The 19,126-nt window shown below is 44.9% G+C and overlaps 1 protein-coding gene across 1 annotated transcript in view; it reads right to left on the bottom strand.

Annotated features, from left to right (window-relative positions):
- Positions 1-327: 327 nt before the first annotated feature.
- The window catches only part of STAT4 (signal transducer and activator of transcription 4), an 836,765-nt gene continuing 817,966 nt past the window's right edge, over positions 328-19,126 (bottom strand). Inside the window, exon 24 of the mRNA XM_086955386.1 lies at positions 328-455. Coding sequence (XP_086811512.1) covers positions 429-455 — 27 coding nt within the window. The 3' untranslated portion in view covers positions 328-428. The remainder of the gene's footprint in view (positions 456-19,126) is intronic.

Consider the following 19,126-nt stretch of genomic DNA (forward strand, 5'->3'; position numbering starts at 1 on the left):
CTACCGTGCTGTCTATGTTTCTGCTATCTTAAATCAACATCAAGTGGCTCCCACATACGAACCCGCCTCTCCTGCTGGAGGAGTGTTTTTAAACTGTTTGTGACAGAAATATACACGAGTTAGTCATTCTAATGATTCCGTTTCTTCTGTTGAAATATGAATGAAGGAAAATGCTGACAACATTTTTAGATACAACTATCAACTTAGAATAAAACTCCAACTTTAATACCCTTTTTAAGTTTATTCTCCCTCCCCCACACAATCCATTGCCTCTTAGAGGATTGTGGAAAGTACCTCTTCATGCACATACAGTTCATGAATTATATTGCTTTATGAGGTTGCTATAAAAACCATACTGACAAAAGCTTCCTATTTGTACAGAGATTAAGCTTCTCTTTTCATATTTCAGATTTCTGCACTCCACTTTTTCACTCCGGTGTGTAGGGAGAACTGAGCTGCAAAGAAGAAGAGAAAACAGACAAATATTACATATATTCAGGATAAATATTCATGATCATTTGGTTTATTCGAAAACACCACCTGCAAAAACACCTGACTTGCAGACACACGCACATAGCCTGTAAGAACAGCCACATTAAAATTGTGACAGAGTGTGACCATGGACTAAGTCATGAAGAAAGACACTCAGCTAGCGATTTAGGATTAACACTGTTTATTTGTTTTTTCATCCGTGTAACACCCACTGTCTGTATCTAGATCCACTTGTTGACTTAGAGGTAGGATTTCCAGTATAAATATTAAAAAATCCATGTTGCGGTGGCAATCCTCTCAAACCCCTTGTATAGAGTTACATTCAGTGTATGGCATCCATTTAGAGCCACAATACACAACATATCTTTCTCCTCTACATCTTGGAGCTCTCTCATTGATTTATAAGTGGTACCTTGAAATATTTCATGCATGTGAGCTCCATGAAATAAGGGATGAGATGAAATGAAAAGAGTGTGATCTATTAGAGCGCACAAATGCCCCACGGTGTCAAGGCGCTAGCAGTGAGTCCTGATATGCAACTCCTCAATTAGCTGGCTCTAAATTACTCAGTTAATTCTAACATCCTTAAAGGGTAAAGAGACAGGTTTTTAAGGCCTTCCTGAAAGGACTATGCATCTTCAGGCAGGTAAGCTGACAAGGAAGAGAGTTTCAAAGCTTAGCTGCTACCACCGAAAAGGCTCTGCCTGCCCATCTTGTTTTACAAAATCTGGGGACCACCGCCAAGTTATGGTCTGCCGAGAGAAGATTTCTTATTGACGTGTGCCATTGAAATGTGGTTTTGATCCCTCCAGGACTTGCATTATACAGGCTTTGTGAACAATACACTGTGCGTTAAACATAATGCTCTTTTTCACCAGCAGCCAGTGAAGTTCGAATAATCCTCTAGAGATGGACTGATGTTTGTGGTTGTATAAGGTCAGTCTTGCTGCTGCATTTTGGCACCATTTTCAGCATTGTTTGTGCCATCTTATTAATATCAAGGTAAAGCGCATTATAATAATCAAGCCTAGATGAAATTAGCACTAGGGCTACTTGTTTGCGCAATGGTGGGGGGTTGAACGGAAAGACTTACCACATAGTTTTGATGATCCAGAACCAGGTTACAACTGTGAGGTAAGCAAGACATTTTATCTTGCAATGAGGCTGTACTCTTCCCCACAGCAAGACAGTCCCATATTCTCAATGTACTGTGTTGCCATGTGGAAAACCTTTCTCTCCTCATAGTGCCAGAATCGCTTGGATAGCAATCCCTAAAGTCATTGCCACTTACTTCTCCTTTACAGCCCTCAGTGATCTCTCCCCAGGGTACAGAAACGCCAATAATTTTACGCCCAGGCCCTGTGAGATTGGTATATTGAACATATCCTTTGTAGCTGCCAGAACAGCATCCGTGAGGGTATCGAATTTACTACAATCCCATAGTAAGTGAAGTAATGTGTCTTCTGCTTCACAGCACCTTTCGCAGAAATAAAGCTTGTCCTGTCTGATGATTTTCTTTTTGTTGCAGGGGTATGATACCAATTTATTATTGTTTTGCATAATGTTTCCCTCCCCTTGGCATTTCAGATGGTTTTGTGTGCCCTGTAGTGAATATGACGACAAGCGTCCTCTGAAAGTTCCTTACCTCGGACTGTCTCTCACTGCTTTTGACTAGGTGCCTTCCCTGCTGACTCAATGGTATGAGTTTCTATCTAGTGGACTGTAGATGCTTAGTGTGGACCTCTTTAGCATCCACGTCATGGAAGCTGAGCAATCTCTTGCCACCCCACACTCTCACAGCAGCCGACATTACACACTGTCCTACATGAAAGTAATTGACTCTCTCTACTCAGTTACCCCGTATTAATTTTTCTATCTATTCCAGGGCTTTCAGTTTACTCTCTTTTGAATAGTGATCTCACCATCAGACATTTACTGTCCTGTCATGCCTTGAACTCTTATTCTAGCAACCAGTGTAACGTCCAGGTTGTGGAAGATGAGTGAGAATGGAGATGGGTATGTAAGGAAGGCTTTACTCTCAACCAGTTTGGCAGATATACCAAGCTTTACCCTAGTGACAGATGAATTGTTTAAGTCCCAACTTCTGTGTTTCTTATCTAGCCCATATACAAAGCCTCCTAAGCGAGGCCCCGGCTGTAAGGTGGTCCACAAAGCACACGTGCTTCCCTGTCTTCATCTGACCCCATTCAAACAAGTAGCTAGATGAGTCACCTAGTAACAGTATGTCAAGTTTGGCAAAGTAAATCTGCCATTCATCCCATGGAGATTTGTGGGTGAATGTTTGTATGTCTTACACTCTGTGGCAGGCCCCTGATCTGGATATTATAGCAAAACTACCTGTTCTCAATGATTTTCTTGCTTGGTTAGAATCTCTTCACACTTCTTCTCCAGATGCAAAATCCTACCATCCAGGAAATCATGGTCTCCAGGGCTTTTATCTAGGGTTGTTCACTCTGTGACTCAGAGATTTGATGTTCTTTTAAAAAAAAAAAATTATTTATCATTTTAACAACAAAAAAACACAGTACAGCTGTGAAATGTGCATACATTGTCTTCCCATACAGTACAATGAACAATCAAGTGGTCCTAGTTACATACATCAGGCATGAGTATCGGTGGCAGGGAATACATCTAGCAGGGTTGCATCAATAAATCCAGCATATCTTCCTTATTTAGCACTAACATCGTCATTTGCAATTTAGGGCATCATTTTCATTAACCAAGAGCCAGCAATAGCATCAGGCTGCCTATCCGAAGAAGAGCAATGCCGTGCACACAATACGCAATATACAATTATTGTACTCTTTTAATCGTCAGTTACCGGGGCCAGCATATATGTGGTATAAGATTCCCAGATGTCCCGTAGTCGAGACGCTGACGGTAACCCCTCATAATAGCAAGCAAGTTGGTCCCAGCAATATGCCAGATCCTGTAACCATCGCCACAGTCTGGGTGCCCGCCTCCCACCCCAGCATAGGGCGACCCTGCGTTTAGCTAATTGCAAAGGTGGCACCACCAACTTGCGCACTCTCGCTGGGATTTTGGATACCACCCCCAACAGGCACACTTTAGGATCACACTCAATCTGAACGTCTGTCATGGCAGACAGCGCCCCGGTCACGCCCTCCTAAAATACAAATATTCTAGAGCAAACCCATGCCAGATGCACAAAATCAGCTCCCTCCGCCTTACCGCACACATAACAATGAGAGTCCCTCAGGCCATATCTATGCAGCTGAGCAGGAGTATAATACACCTGGTGGAGGAATTTATAATGTATGAGTTTGAAATTGCCATTCACAGCGAAGCTCCCCGTCATCCTGCAGCTTTCCTCCCATTCTTCATCGGTCAATGGAGTTGGAAGACCTTCATCCCACTTGGCCAAGGAGGAAGATACTGGGCCATCTTCATCTAGCTGTGAGGTATAGTATAGTCGGGAAACTAATTTGGTTTTAGTATCGACGGTATAAAGAAGCTGTAACAACCCCAGGGCTGCCGGCTCAGCAGGAAAGCTTTGGTACAGACTACGCATGACGGCCCGAAGTCTGGTGTAGATAAACGTGGCCATGACTTCGTTTAGCCCATTCTTTCAAAAGCTCTGTAACGTGATAAAAGTCCCTCCTGTAAATGCATCGCCCATGACACGCACCCCAACATTCTGTAATATTTTAAGAGACCCAGCTTCGCCTGTCACCGATATGTCGGCATGATGCAACAAGGGCACTGCAGGAGCGTACAATGGTAGCTGCCCTGCTCTTTTCCCCAGCTCCGCCCACGCTCGAGCCGTTCACCTCTGTCATACACCGAGTATGGATTCACTATCATAGCCTTGAGGGGCAAGGGGTGTACAGCGCCAGCCCAACCGCCACATGTGGTGTGAATGGTGGCGCAATCTGCCAATACGAAGCGAAGTGTGCCTGTGCACAGAGATAGTATAAATACATATCTGGTACTGAAAAACCGCCCAGTTCATAGGGCTTCGTCAGCTTTTCCCACCGTAAGCGTGGCTTCTTACCCCCATGCAAGCGTGATTAATAAGGAGTGTTGCGTGGCGAAAAAGTAACTCGTCAGAGTGATCAGGACGTTGAAAAATAAATATAAAAATGTAGGTAGCACCACCATCTTGATCAGGACAACCCTGTGCGCGAAAGAAAAGGGAAACGTATCCACCTAGCCACCTGATCCTAAAGTTTGGATATCGCCACCCCATAGTTAGCCCTGATAACTTCTTTCGGGTCCCGATGTACCCAAATACCAAGGTACCGACCAGGGTCAGATGCCCACTCCAAGGGGTAGTTCAGAACAAACGGTGTTGTACCTTGCGTGAGAGGCAATATTATGGATTTACTCCAATTAATAGTTAAACCGGAGAACCATTCAAAACAGACATATTCCCGGATAACCTAGTCCAAATATTGCCCTGGCTCCCGTACATACAGTACCATATAGTCAGCATACATTGAAACTGCTAATGGCCATTGTAAGCATCGCAGCGTGAACCAGCATGTCTTTGCCATAACACACATGCTAATGGCTCCAGCACAAAGGCAAATAATAAAGGCGAGAGCGGGCACCCCTGCCTAGTACCCCTTTTTATTGGAAAGGCCTCCGAGACATGGCCATTAACCCTCACCCGGGCAACTAGGTCCGCATATAGTAACTTTATCCAGCTAGTGAAAAAGAAGGGCACCCCCATGCGGTGTAGCACAGCAAACATGTACATCCACGTGACCGAATCGAACGCTTTAGCAGTGTCTAACAGGACTGCCATCGCCGGTAGTTCCGGTTTAAGCAAGTGCAGGACAGCAAATAAGGCTCTCAAGTTATGGGCAGTAGACCGCGTAGGAATAAACCCTGATTGGTACGGAAGAACCATAACGTTAAACAATAGGCGCAGCCGTGTCGCCAGAACTTTAGTAAGGATTTTGAAAATCAGTGTTCATGAGTGATAGCGGTCTGTAAGACTTGCACTTATTCGGGGGTTTGCCCGGTTTAGGTAACGCAAGAAGCAATGCCTCTCTAAGCATGACAGGGAGCTGCTGTTGTTCAAATGCTTCCTCATACATGGCCGTTAAGTGAGGCAGTAACACTTCAGCATACTCCTTATAAAATTCAGACGGAAGACTGTCTGTACCCGCTGCCTTCCCATTCGGCAAAGCAGCTATTGCATCCTTAATTTCTTCAGCAGTCAAAGAATGTATCATGAAGTCCTGCTGACCCTTCGACAGCCAGACTAGGGCCACATTGTTTAGATACTGTGCGATCTCCTCCTCACCAGCTGTTTTCCTACTCCCATACATTGCTTTGTAGTATTGAACAAATTGTCCCAATATTTCGTCAGTGTCTGTCAGAGACCTACCATCCTCCATGAGTTCCTGCACCCCACAATACCTAGCCCAAGGCTCTGTGATCCTCTCAGCCAACACACGCCCCAGTCTTCCACCGTCACCGTAATGCCGGGCCCAACATCTCCTAGCCAAATGCTTCACTTCCTGCTCAGTCAGTTCATTATACTCATCCACTTTCAATTGTATATTAGCCAGGGTAGCCGCAACGTTCCACACAGTCTCCTCTGCACTATTATGTATCTGCCCTCTTTGTCAATCTCCTCATGCGTGCATACAAATGCGTTATTCTTTTTGATCAATATCATGACTCCCCATGCATAAGACGAATAGGAGGAAGCAAGGCGCACCCCAGCCCATTTCCTGGCCACAGATGCCGCAGTATGTCCTGTGAGATGTGTCTCCTGTAGGACGGCAACCTTAACATTATGGCGATCTAGATATGCCAGAACCTGCCTAGTCTCTTTCGGGTTATTCTAGCCCCTGACGTTCCAAGTAAGCCAAGTAAGTGTACCTACCCTATCCATCAGTGATCACTGAGTAGTAACCTGTAATAGAATAGCAGAGACCCAATAGCACGCTTTCAAATACAGTCGCCAAGACTTGTGCGTGCGCCACACACAGCTGTACATGAGTAACATCCCCCAACCAACCACCCCTGTCCCCCCCAGCACCAGCACATTGCAAAGTACAAACCCAACTTCCCCATCCTACTCCCACTTCAGCACCCCAAACATGTCAAAGCCACCCCATGACCCTACCCATCCCCCATCTCCCCCCCAGAAATACAAGCCATATGCGGGGTATACCCATATGCGGGGGCGTAGAGACAAAATACTCCCACATTAGTGGGAGTTGACCAAGAGATAAGAACAAAACAATACAACCTGCATCCCACATATAGCAAACTTATAGTCACCACTGTGATGTTTAGACAGCCAGCCATACATCTTAGAGGAATAATAAATGTCATTCAGTTGGGTGAAAGTAAGGATCCCCGGTCAAGGACCCCAATCCAATTATACCAAAAGAGAATACCAAGGCGTAAATCTTCCTTTGAGATCTCAGGTACTAGTGGAGGCCTACAGGTCCCAAATAGCAGCTGTCCTGTACAGGTCGGCCGGTGCAAAATTCAATCGTAGAGCACAATAGTCCAGCCACCCAACAAAGGACAGGCCTTGCTCTGAGAAGCAAATAATAAAACAAGCATATCAGAGGGTGGCATATCGATGCAAAAATCCAGCCTTTCAACTGCCACAGTCTCCAGATGCCAATCATGTCCCCTGCGCTACCTTCTTGTAGTATATTCTAAAGTTGCTCTACAAGCACCAGAAGGACAATGCATTCCAAAGATCATAGTTATAGCCAGCACGTGTACATAATAATCAAACATAACATGAACATTTCGCATTGTGACAGCCAGGGGAGAGAGATATAACACCGAACCATTGTCAGGCTCCAAGGCGCCGACTGTTGTACCAGCCGGTTGAACTCCCCACTACTCCAGCTCCTCAAGTGCAGTCTCCGAGTCTCGCCTACGTCGCTTCAATTGCTTAGCATGCTCCATGGCCGCTTTTGAAGAGAAGATTGTATTATCCTTGACAGTTCAAACCCGCAATTGGGCCGGGTACAACATGGCATATGGAACACCCTCACTTCTCAGAAACTGTTTTACCGCTCCAATCTCCCTCCGGGCTGCCTGGACTGCCACCGTGAAGTCCGGGAAAAAAGCCAGTGTGTTACTCTGATGTACAATGGTGCCCTTTTCCCTGGCCAGGCGTAAAATAGTATCTCTATCCCTATAATTGAGCATCGGGCTATTATAGGGCAAGGAGGTGCCCCCGGAACTGGCCTAGTCGCTAATGAATGGTGAGCGCGCTCTACAATAAACATGCTGGACAATTGTTCCTTTACAAAGATGCCTGAAATCAGGTGTTCAACAAATGTCTCCATTTTCTCCACGTTGGTTGATTCTGGCAGCCCAGTAATTTGGAGGCTGTTGCGCCGAGAGTGAGCTTCCAAATCCTCATTTTTAGCTTGAATTAGAGCCAGAACCCTTTCCATATTGAGGGTTTTGTCCGCCACCGTGCTCAAGCCGTCCTCAGCCGCCAACACTCTCTGCTATAAGTGGAAAAACTATACCTCTACAGAAAATTCATCCAAGACATTTTGTGGTGAAAGATACAGAGGGAAGGTTCAATGCTGTGGCTCCAGATATGAAACTGGAACATACGATCCAAAGATCACAGGAATGCTCCAAGGAAATTGTTGGTCAGACACGTAACAAACATTTCTGATGCTTCAGTGAACACTCAGGGGCTTAATTAGGAGCTCCTGTGTCACTTTTGCGCCGCTGTTGCTTCACTTTTAGTGGCGCAGCATGTGGCGTAAATAATGCGCCATTTTGTGGCATATTTACGAAGTGATGCATCTAGGTAAATGCGTCACTTTGTAAACCCCTGCACTACATTATACCTGCATCAGGTGCAATGTATGAAGGGCGGGAGTTCCCCCACAAGAAAGGGTCGTAGGAGTGGCGCAGTGAAATCTATGAGATTTTGCTGCACCACTTCTATGATGCCAATGCGTCAAAACCTTCTGCCTACATCATGGCAGGGGTAAGGGTGACGCAGGCCCTTACACATGGGGCTTGCCCCATGTGAAAGGGACATTGCTGGAGTTGCATCACGCTTCCAACACAACTCCAGCAATGTGCCACTTTTGCATACTGACGTAGCTGTAATTCCTTGCGACATGATGCGTCATACAGTAAATATGACGCATCCAAGGTGTCGCAAGGAGAGCGCACTGAGAAGTGGTGCATTGCTGCTTTCACGAAGCGATGCACCACTTCTCATAAACGAGTCCCTGAATTTCCAATTATTGCAAGTGGAATGATTGTCAATGATTTGGTGCCTGCAGAAGTATATTCAAAAGATATGAGCAATATTGTTCAAGAACTTAACAGCAAGATGGAGGAAGGTGACCTTCGTTCTGTGTCACATGTGGAGTGGGCTGTTTAGTCATTGTACTGTCAAATGACGTTGTTATTATGCTCTTAATGCTACTTAGATTTGTTGCAATATTCATAAATCAAGGATTATCAGAGTTATGAACATGTTATGGAACATGCAAGAAAAGACACTTAATCCTGCTTCATATTCTGTACAAGAAACTTGACTCAGAGATGCAGTGTTCATATCAAGGCACATATTCTTACTGGTGATGACACTGTGTGCAAAATTGAAACAAATCTTGAAGCTTTAACTGCTGAGCCTGTGAAGTTTCTAAAAGGATTTGCTGAGACAGATGAAGAATGTGACTTTACAGACATATAAAAATACCTTGTGCGTGTGTGGAAAAAGAGTTCCGACTGTCATACATATGACAATCTTTGGTACAGTGAGTTTAAGAAATCAGTCCCAATAAGTGCCCTTCCACCAACATCATATTCTGTGCATGGGCACATTAAAAGAGCGTTCTGCTTTATCATAAGATGTGTAAATGTTTTGGATCATGCATGTGTAGAAATAGATCTGTGTGCATTTTGTTGGGAAGATATTGATGGGTACTAAAACCTACAAATTTTCTAAAGCCTCTACCCACAGAACTTATTTGGACATGTACTTGCAAAACGTGTGCTAGAAAAAGATGTCCGTCGATATGCTCTTCTCAAATATTCAACATTCAGCAATGGTACCACAAGCGATTGCCGAAACAAATAAATAAATAAAGTGAACTATGAAAGTGTGACTAAAAAAGGATTTATATATATATTTTTTTTAATTCAGATCATAAACATTGTTTGGTGTATACATAAAAAGGATTAAAAACCATTATTTGCTTCATTTCTATATATGTCTCTTCTTCCTCTATTAAAGCCACCATTTTGGAAAATGGCGGAAGGCTGCGCTGAGGAGTTTTAAGACTACTTGACCCTCAAATCCTATGTTTTGATACCAAAGTGAAGTAAAAAGGTCTTATGGTTCCTGAAATATTACATCATCACTGCAACACATCCGCCATTTTTTAAAATGTCGTACAGAAAAATTCAGCCCAGATCATCAATGTCCACTCAAGCTAAATTACTTCTCTAATGATCCAAAAACACAAATCAAAAATGAAAATCTCTGGACAACAACTATTTTTACAGAGTTATATTAGGGGGCTGGCATTATGAGCGATGTACCTCAGTACCTTCCTCTGCCAGTATATCTCTCTTCAGCCAGGCAAAAACTGTACAAATAATCAATACATTGATCTGTGAGAGTGTTTTTAGGAGTCCCAGGGCAGAAATGGATTACTGGGCTCAGGTTGGGACAATCAGAGTCTTTTTATCATTGGTGAAGGAGATCTTTACCTCACTATTGAGCTTAAAACCGAGCCCAAAGTACACTCCTCTAGGTGTGGCGCGGCTAGGGGGGGCGGACTACCCCAGGCTGCACTGTTTTGGGGGCGGCGGCCGCGCAGTACTGGTGGCCCATTGCGGCAGCCTTTATAATTTATTTGGGGACACTCACTGTCTGACACTTTGTCAGTCAGTGTCCCCAAATAAATTATACAGGCCGCCAAAACGGGCCACCAGAGCCGCATGCTCGTTTGAAGTGCAAGCAAGGCCACCTGCTCGCAACTGCTGCCTGTAGCGCATGCACGCTGCACGCACGCTGCACGCATGCTGCAGGCACCACCACCTAGCATAGTGGTGGTGGTGGTGTGGTGGGTGCCCGAGTTGCAACCGGGTCACCGAAGTCAGAACATACAGTCTCTCTTGGGCAATGCCAACCTCCCGCGTACTGCCGGGCGGCATGCTGCCACTTCTGGCACCCTGCCCTCGTGCTCAGTAAGAGTGGGCCGGTCTGACGCCTTTGACTCGCCATATTGACAGCAATGAGGGAATGCTGCCAGCGATAGAGGGGGTGTTGGTGTTTCCTCTGCCACAGTCCTGCAAGTCATCCAGTTGAATAGGGGGCTAAACAACTTTTGTGTCAAGTAAGTTCCTCTCCTTCACAAACAAGGTAGGTGGGTGGTGACGAGGGGGGAGTATTCTTGGACCAGGCCCGAGCAAGCCGGCTGCTGGCTGCGGATCGGCAGCATAAGGGAGATTACTGGGCTCTTCATCCTGTGTGAGAGTACAGCAGAGAGAAGAGGTACAGATGGCAGATCACGCAGTCAAAGCCTTCCCAACACGGTGGAAGACTGGCGGGGAGGTGGGGGCTGGGATGCGCCACTCCCACCTTTTTCACTCCGCCATTCCCTAGTTCAGATTTGACTAACTTTGCCTTCCTTTATGTCCGGCCTGCTGTTGTTACCTGTGCTTCCGGTGCTAGCTGCGCCCATCCACGTGCACAAACCATGAGCTGAACATTGCAGGCATTGCCCTGCAACTGCAGAAACATAGACATGGCCGCAGGTTGTACAGTGGGGTGTCGGAGAACATTCCATAAAGTATAGAACCCTGCGAATGCTTGTAATTTCTGCATTTTTATTTCTTTATTTGACATTTTATACCACACGCAGACGACGTTAAAGTACACTGCAGTTTTTTTTTTTTACAAAGAAAATTGAGAAATGATTCCAAATAATAAACATACATATTTCTAAAGAAATGTTCAGGATGACATCGGAGAATTTTACAATTTGTAGATACATATTTTGAGAAATGCATCCAAGTCATATAAATCCATGTTAGCAAAGACGTGTTGTCTTATAGTTAATGTTAAGTCGTCAGTTTGTTCTTCACGCTACAATATTTGATTTAAAAATGAGACTGCATATGTGGCAGTGCAGGTGCTGGAGAGAGCTGCAATTAAATGTCACAAACGTAAGTGTTAGTATTAGGTGTTATGATGCATGAATATGGAGTTTTATTGGATCGTAGCCTATAGCCTTTGTATACAGAGCACAGAATATGTGCCACTGTGTGGTAGAGTATTCCATTCACCAATCTCTAGATAAGGCCATACGATTTTTGTATGTTGAATTTCAGACCTACAAGCATCAGTGCTTCTTTGTTTCTGGGGTTTCTGTTTTGCCCAGTGACGTGTAAGTGCTGATGCTAGGAAGGTTGGTGAAGGGCTTTGAAGGTTATGCACACCGTCCTGAGTATGCAGTGTTTCTCTACTGGGAGCGAACTCAGACATTCTCTAACTGATGAGCTGTGGTCAGCCCTTTGCATGTTTGCAGTAAGCCTTGCTGCTGAGATTAATAATAATGTTGGGGAAGCCAGGCTTGATAGGCCAGTGAGTAGGGCAGTTTCACATACCGACTTGGTGACAACTAGAGAATGGACTAAGGTTTGCAGATCTTGTTTTTAACATAAGGCACCACAGCATGCACAAATCTTGCACTGAAATAAGGTCTGCTATTCTCGAGTTAGGGCACGAGATAGGGGTTGCCTTAAAGCTGGTATTAGAGTTTGAGTTGAAGTGACAGTTAATATTAGTGTTAGAAAGAATTAAGTTACAACTAGGATGAGGGTGATGGTTAGATGAATGGGCTAGGGGTGAAACGAGGACTGGAATTATTATCATTGCTTGGATTAACAATAGGTTTAGAGATTTATACAGACAGCACAATCTCCATTAAAGTGGTCACTTAACTTGTAAAGACAAACAGTTTTACAGCTACAACTAATATACTGCACAAACGATGTGTGGAAATTGGGTGTCAATCAATCAAACAAACAGGATTTGCATAGCGCTACTTATCACCTGTGAGGGTATCTAGGCACTGGGAGGTGGGGGCGGTGCCGCTGATGAGGGAGGTTAATCGAATAACTATGTTTTTAGGCCTTTCCTGAAATCCTGCTGGGTGGCAGTCTGTGTGTTCTCCTTTGTACTGCCGGTCACCTGTGTATTTAACTGTGTAGCCTTGGACCGTGTTATGTATGTGCATGTAACCTGCATGATCGAGGTAACTATTAGCGGCGATACTACGTGTCTTTTGGTCCTTTTTCCACAGCCTCCCCCCCAGGGGCGGCAATCTGAGGGATAGCCCCGGGTGCCACAATCTCTAGCTACGCCTCTGTCCTTTAGCACTTGATCTTCAGAGAAGCTATTCTGTAGGCTTTCTCTGAGAGGTGGTGTAGTTTGGAGACTCAGAATGTAACAGACGTACGCCAACAATAAATATATTTCTGTCTAGCCAATGATGTACTTTATAAAAAGAAAGTCATTTTTTGCTACTCTGCACACAACGCAATTACTGACCAGAAACAACAGTGGACATTCATCATTGATACTAATGAGAAACAATAATGACAGAGCGGCAGTCTTTAGTGGTAATGCACCTTGGCACTTGATCAATTCAGGAAAAGAGATTCATGGGAGCAACTATGGTGGAGAAGCCTGGAAACATAATTTGTTTGAGTTGCAGAAGGCCCCTCAACTATTGTTATTGTTCCATCCCCTCTCGGGGTGCAATCACACACAGTACCTTCTCTGTATTTGATGTGCATTCTTTTCATTGCAGACAGCGCTAGTGTCTGTCTGGAGCAGCATACTGTTTTCTGTGGTGCACACGCACAAAGTACAGGAGGCATTGATTCTGCTGTGGTCTGACTGGCTGGTGCACGAGCAGTATCCCTGGCACAGATGGAAGGCGAGAGGAGGCAGCAACAGCTTACCATTAGATGAGGAGGATACTATGAAGTTGCAGTGCTTAGGGCTGATTAGATTATTGAAGTTGGGATCTTCCTCAGGCCTTAACACATCACCCAAACAAACTAGGTATCCATCCTTTTTTGTACCTGTGAGCAGCCTTGATGGAGGACCCCTAGGAGGCTAGATTCTCCACCTGTGCTCCTAATTCTTAACTTGGGGACCACATATTGTAGTTAGAGCTTCTTTTAAGGTTGTGTGGTTCCTTTCTGATTTTTAGTTGAGTAACCTGGCTGGCTATGATTTTCTCTGTACCCTAAATGCACAGAGGTATGCAGTTCGGCTCCCCTGCATGATCAGTTCAAAATGCCTAGGCCATACTGCTGTGGAATGGTGCAGGTCCTTCCTGGAGACATCAGTGGATGGTTTGGGCTGTTCTCACATCAGTTTCTCCAGGGTCCCTTTCCTTCTGATCAGTGTTGCTAATTCAAGACCACTTTCACTGCCCCTCAGAACAGTCTGTCAGCTCTCTCCCTCGAAGCAGGGTCCATGAAACCTCTCCTTGTCTCAAAGTCTGTAGATTATGGTCTTGAAACTGACATGGGAAGTTGGAAGTGATTGCCCGAAAGCCAGAAGCTCAAAAAGTTTCTTGGTCATGATCGGTGTAAGGACCCTCTATTGAGGAAAACAATCTTGGCACCCTAGCTGGAAATTTCTGCCTCATCTTTTTACAATATTAGAACAGCTATTACGTATACCACCTATCGCTCCTTAGTACGATTCTGGAGAGTTTTGCCCTCTTGATTATTCCACTGAGACTGGTGCAGCCAAAGTCTTTGTCATGAAGTGTGAGCATGAAGCTAGGGATGAAGCTTTGAGTTGCCTTTCATGAGCAAAACAGAATAGGAGAACAAATTCAAGGGAGGCTGCCCCACTTAGCTAACCTGTGACAAAAGGCAGAGAAACTGTAGCTTCACAGGGACTCTCTGCTTCCTCTCCATAACACTTGTCTGTCTTATCCATTTTAAATGATCCCTGGTGTTTTTTGGGGGAAAGCCCAAATCTGCTGTCTGGGCTCGTCCTCCAAGCTGCCATCAAAGGTACCACTGGAATACAGTAGGCACAACATGGAACCTGGAGTGGCCACAGCTTACCTACACCCTCAACACGCATCCTTCACATGAGTAAAATACACACATGCAACATCCATGTCTCACATGGATAAGTGAAGACCCAGTCCAGGGGATTGGCAGACCCATTTAGAAAAATGTGGGACAGGCCTGTATTTTACTCTCTGTAGTGGGCAACAGATAGACAGTTAAAAAGTCCTATCTTGCAATTATATAGATTTTACTGCCACCTCTGTCAGTCCTCTACTGTGCAGAAAGTTGTCTATAGTCATTTGGTGTAGCCCTCTAGACCACAAAGTTCAGCTCAAGGTTTCAATCCTTATCATACAAGTGCCTGCAGTGCACATGTATGATTTTCATATTATCTTATGTTGCTATTTTATGTATATTTTAATAGTGCATATTAACTCACGATGGAGCAGGTATGTGAGACTAGCTTGTTGCAGAAAACGAGCAGAGAGTACCAGGCTCTAATGTGGTGTGAGTGGTAATTCTATGCTTTAGAAGTGGTGATTGCTTGACCTCCTGACCTGCTTTGTATGTGCATGGGACATGAGCTAGTGAGTGTCTGGTTGAGTGCATGGGAGGTTGGTGGAAATATACATGGCTGGTCAGGTAAGCTGGGCACTCTGGGACCTCCTGAGCAGGCCTAGAGGGTCCAAATATTTCTTACCTGCCCCTTTTATACATTTTGAACACTTGTTCCACGAAATTTTAGATCCTCGCTTCTACAGGGGCACAAAACGGCTGCCAACACTTCCTGGTTTCAAATGTTGACAACCACTTGACTGCCAATTAGCATTCAGCACGTGAACCGGACGGTGCGCTTAGTGTGCGCGCATCCATCGAGGCCATAAATATATATGTACTTTTACTTGTAATTTTCTCAGAAACTACTGAACGTATTTACACCATTTAAGCAAAATGCACAAGTCTGAACCGAGGACTACCTCTTTGCCAAATTTGGTTTAATTCCATTCAACCGTTCGGGCTGTAGCCGCAATGAACGGTTCCTATGGAAAATTGCATGGGGAAAACACGTTTTGGGACCGCCCTTTTTTCTCTGCCCCGCTTCAAATGTAATATTTTAGACCACAGGATTGGTCCTTCCCAGGTAGCTAATTTTTAAACAAGCACAGGAGCCCGTGCTTCGTTTTTTAAAATTTATACCGAGGATCCATGCACCGAGCGCACATTTTTCAACAAAAAAATATATATCTTTTTTGGGCCCTAGGAGCTCTTGTGGGACCCCCTAAACAGGTCTAGATAGTCAAAATATTTCTTACCTGCCCCCTTTATACAATTTAAACACTTGTTCCACTAATTTCTAGATCCTCGCTTCTACCGGGGCACAAAATGGTTGCCTACACTTCCTGGTTTCAAATGTTGACAACCACTTGATAGCCAATCAGAATTCTGCGCGTGATCGGGACGGTGCGCTTATAATTCACGCATCCACCGAGGCCATAGATATTTATGTACATTTAATTGTAATTTTATTAGGAATTACTGAACAGATTTACACCATATAAGCAAAAGGCACAAGTCTGAACCAAAGACTACAAATTTGCCAAATTTGGTGTAATTCCGTTCAGCCGTTCGGGCTGTAGCCGCGATGAATGGTACATATGGAAAATTGCATGGGGAAAACACGTTTTGGGACCCCCCTTTTTTCCCAGCAGGTGCTTCACGAATCACCCCAAGACTTTCAGGATAGGAGTGTACCGGAGCACTCCACCAGTTTTGAAAATTTCGGGATGATTCGTCAACCAGCGCCAAAGTTATTCCAAATAGAATGTTGCGGATTTCCTATGGAAAATGGGTCCTAACTATAACTACCTACTGGCGACCGCCAGTAGGTTATATATATATATATATATATATATACACAGAAAGAGTCATCCCTTTTTAAAGAGCCAACATACAGGTAGGTTTCACAAACTTTCGTTTTTAATTGCAGGAAACCAGCGTGAAAAGATAAGAACAAAGTCCCCTTCAATTTGTAAGCCTGACGCGTTTCATGCTCTCCCTGAGCATTTCTTCAGAGGCTTTGTGAACTCTGTGTGGAGCCTTGGAGTATTTCAATTATTAGCTCCTGCTCCAGTGGACGTGGGCACCCCCGGAGCCTGCTGGTGCTTGTAGTAGAGTAAATCACGCTTCAGTGAGCTGCTCCCAGTGTTATTGTTCATAAAAAATATAACACCCCAATGGGTCTGGAAAATGTTCGCTCTGCTCTGCGCTGTAAGTAACATCCTGCAAAACGACCTTGCCTGCCAAGTAATGCTGTGAGCCAGGTGACTGCAGCTTGGACCACTTCTATGTGGTTAGGGCTCTTCTCCGACCGGGATCTTGCCGGTAAACAAATCCACAGAAAGAGTCATCCCTTTTTAAAGAGCCAACATACAGGTAGGTTTCACAAAATTTCGTTTTTAATTGCAGGAAACCAGCGTGAAAAGATAAGAACAAAGTCCCCTTCAATTTGTAAGCCTGACGCGTTTCATGCTCTCCCCGAGCATTTCTTCAGAGGCTTTGTGAACTCTGTGTGGAGCCTTGGAGTATTTCAATTATTAGCACCTGCTCCAGTGGGCGTGGGCACCCCCGGAGCCTGCTGGTGCTTGTAGTTGAGTAAATCACGCTTCAGTGAGCTGCTCCCAGAGTGTAATTGTTCATAAAAAATATAACACCCCAGTGGGTCTGGAAAATGTTCGCTCTGCTCTGCGCTGTAAGTAACATCCTGTAAAACGACCTTGCCTGCCAAGTAATGCTGTGAGCCAGGCGACGCAAGCTTGGACCACTTCTATGTGGTTAGGGCTCTTCTCTGACTGGGGCTGGCCGGTAAACAAATCCACAGAAAGAATCATCCCTTTTTAAAGAGCCAACATACAGGTAGGTTTCACAAAATTTTGTTTTTAATTGCAGGAAACCAGCGTGAAAAGATAAGAACAAAGTCCCCTTCAATTTGTAAGCCTGACGAGTTTCATGCTCCCCCCGAGCCTTTCTTCAGAGGCTTTGTGAACTCTGTGTGGAGCCTTGGAGTATTTCAATTATTAGCACCAGCTCCAGTGGGCGTGGGCACCCCCGGAGCCTGCTGGTGCTTGTAGTTGAGTAAATCACGCTTCAGTGAGCTGCTCTCAGAGTGTAATTGTTCATAAAAAATATAACACCCCAGTGGGTCTGGAAAATGTTCGCTCTGCTCTGCGCTGTAAGTAACATCCTGCAAAACGACCTTGCCTGCCAAGTAATGCTGTGAGCCAGGTGACTGCAGCTTGGACCACTTCTATGCTAATTCCTAACTATAAGTTTCACTTTATAAATAAGACTGTTAGCACTCTAGTTGTTCTTTTTAACACTCTGGTACATTCTGTCATTGGGCTACAGTTGGGCTACATCTAGTTGAAATTTGGGCTACATTTACAATTTTTGGTCTCTGGTGGCCATCTTTGGGCTACATCGGGCTACTTTGGGCTACATTTGGGCTACATTTTGGCTCTAACATATATTAAGCCCAATGTAGCACAATACATATTTTTCTAAAGTTAATTTTTTTACAAACCACTTCAGAATAGGGCTACCTGTCGTGACGTATCGCGTAGCCGCGACCGCGTGATACGCACGGCGTAAGCGCACCCGGAAGTACTCGAGCGAATACGATCGCACAACGTAAACTTCTGACGCGCTTACGCTGCGCGACCCGGGGCGCGCCCCCGGGCGCGCCCCGGGCGCGTAGCGTAAGCGCGTCGGGTCATGTGAGCAGAAAATAACACTTTTCATTGGTTCATAACAGTTTTAGTTTCATAATGATGAAGCCCCTGGTCTTGTGACCTGAAAATAACACTTCTCATTGGTTCAGGACAGTTTTTTTTTCTAAATGATGAAAGACCCCACCTTTTTTCCTTATTCTGACTTTGTCCTTTGACTGAGGAAGACCTGTTTGTTGCTCTCTCTACTTTTTTGCTCCAAATAATGGCTTCAGTAGTAGCATCAGCTGGTGCATCTGCCCCACCACCACCACCACAACCACCAAGAGGACCAGCTCCAAATTATATTGGTGGTCAAGAACAGGAGGAGGAGGAAGAGGAAGAGGAGGAGGGGAGAAGAAGATGGCTGCCAGAAGAAAATACCCCATACAAACCCAAACCACACATTGTATGGGAGTTTTTTTCAATCCCAGAGGGGAAAAAAAAGGTGAATGCGCCCAAGGTGACTTGCCTCATCTGCAATGATGAACTTTCACGGGGCAACCCAAACAAAAAATATTCTTTTGGTAACTATACCATGATTCGGCACATGACCAGAAAGCACCCAATCAACTACTCTCGTGCAGAGTTCAGGGAACTGGCCAGTAACCTCCCCCAGTCATCAAGGACCCCCTCCCAATGAAACCAACCCACTTCATCAGAACCAGAAACATCCGAGGTGATGCCTTGCATTCAGCCGAGATTTGCTGATTTTAAAATCACTTGTTCTGCATGTGGCAAGCTTATCGCCTATGGCGAAAAAAGCGTTAAGCTCATCGTCCTTGCAGGTGATAATCACAAGT

This window comes from Lissotriton vulgaris, chromosome 2_1 (assembly GCF_964263255.1).
Source record: "Lissotriton vulgaris chromosome 2_1, aLisVul1.2, whole genome shotgun sequence".
NCBI lineage: Eukaryota > Metazoa > Chordata > Amphibia > Caudata > Salamandridae > Lissotriton > Lissotriton vulgaris.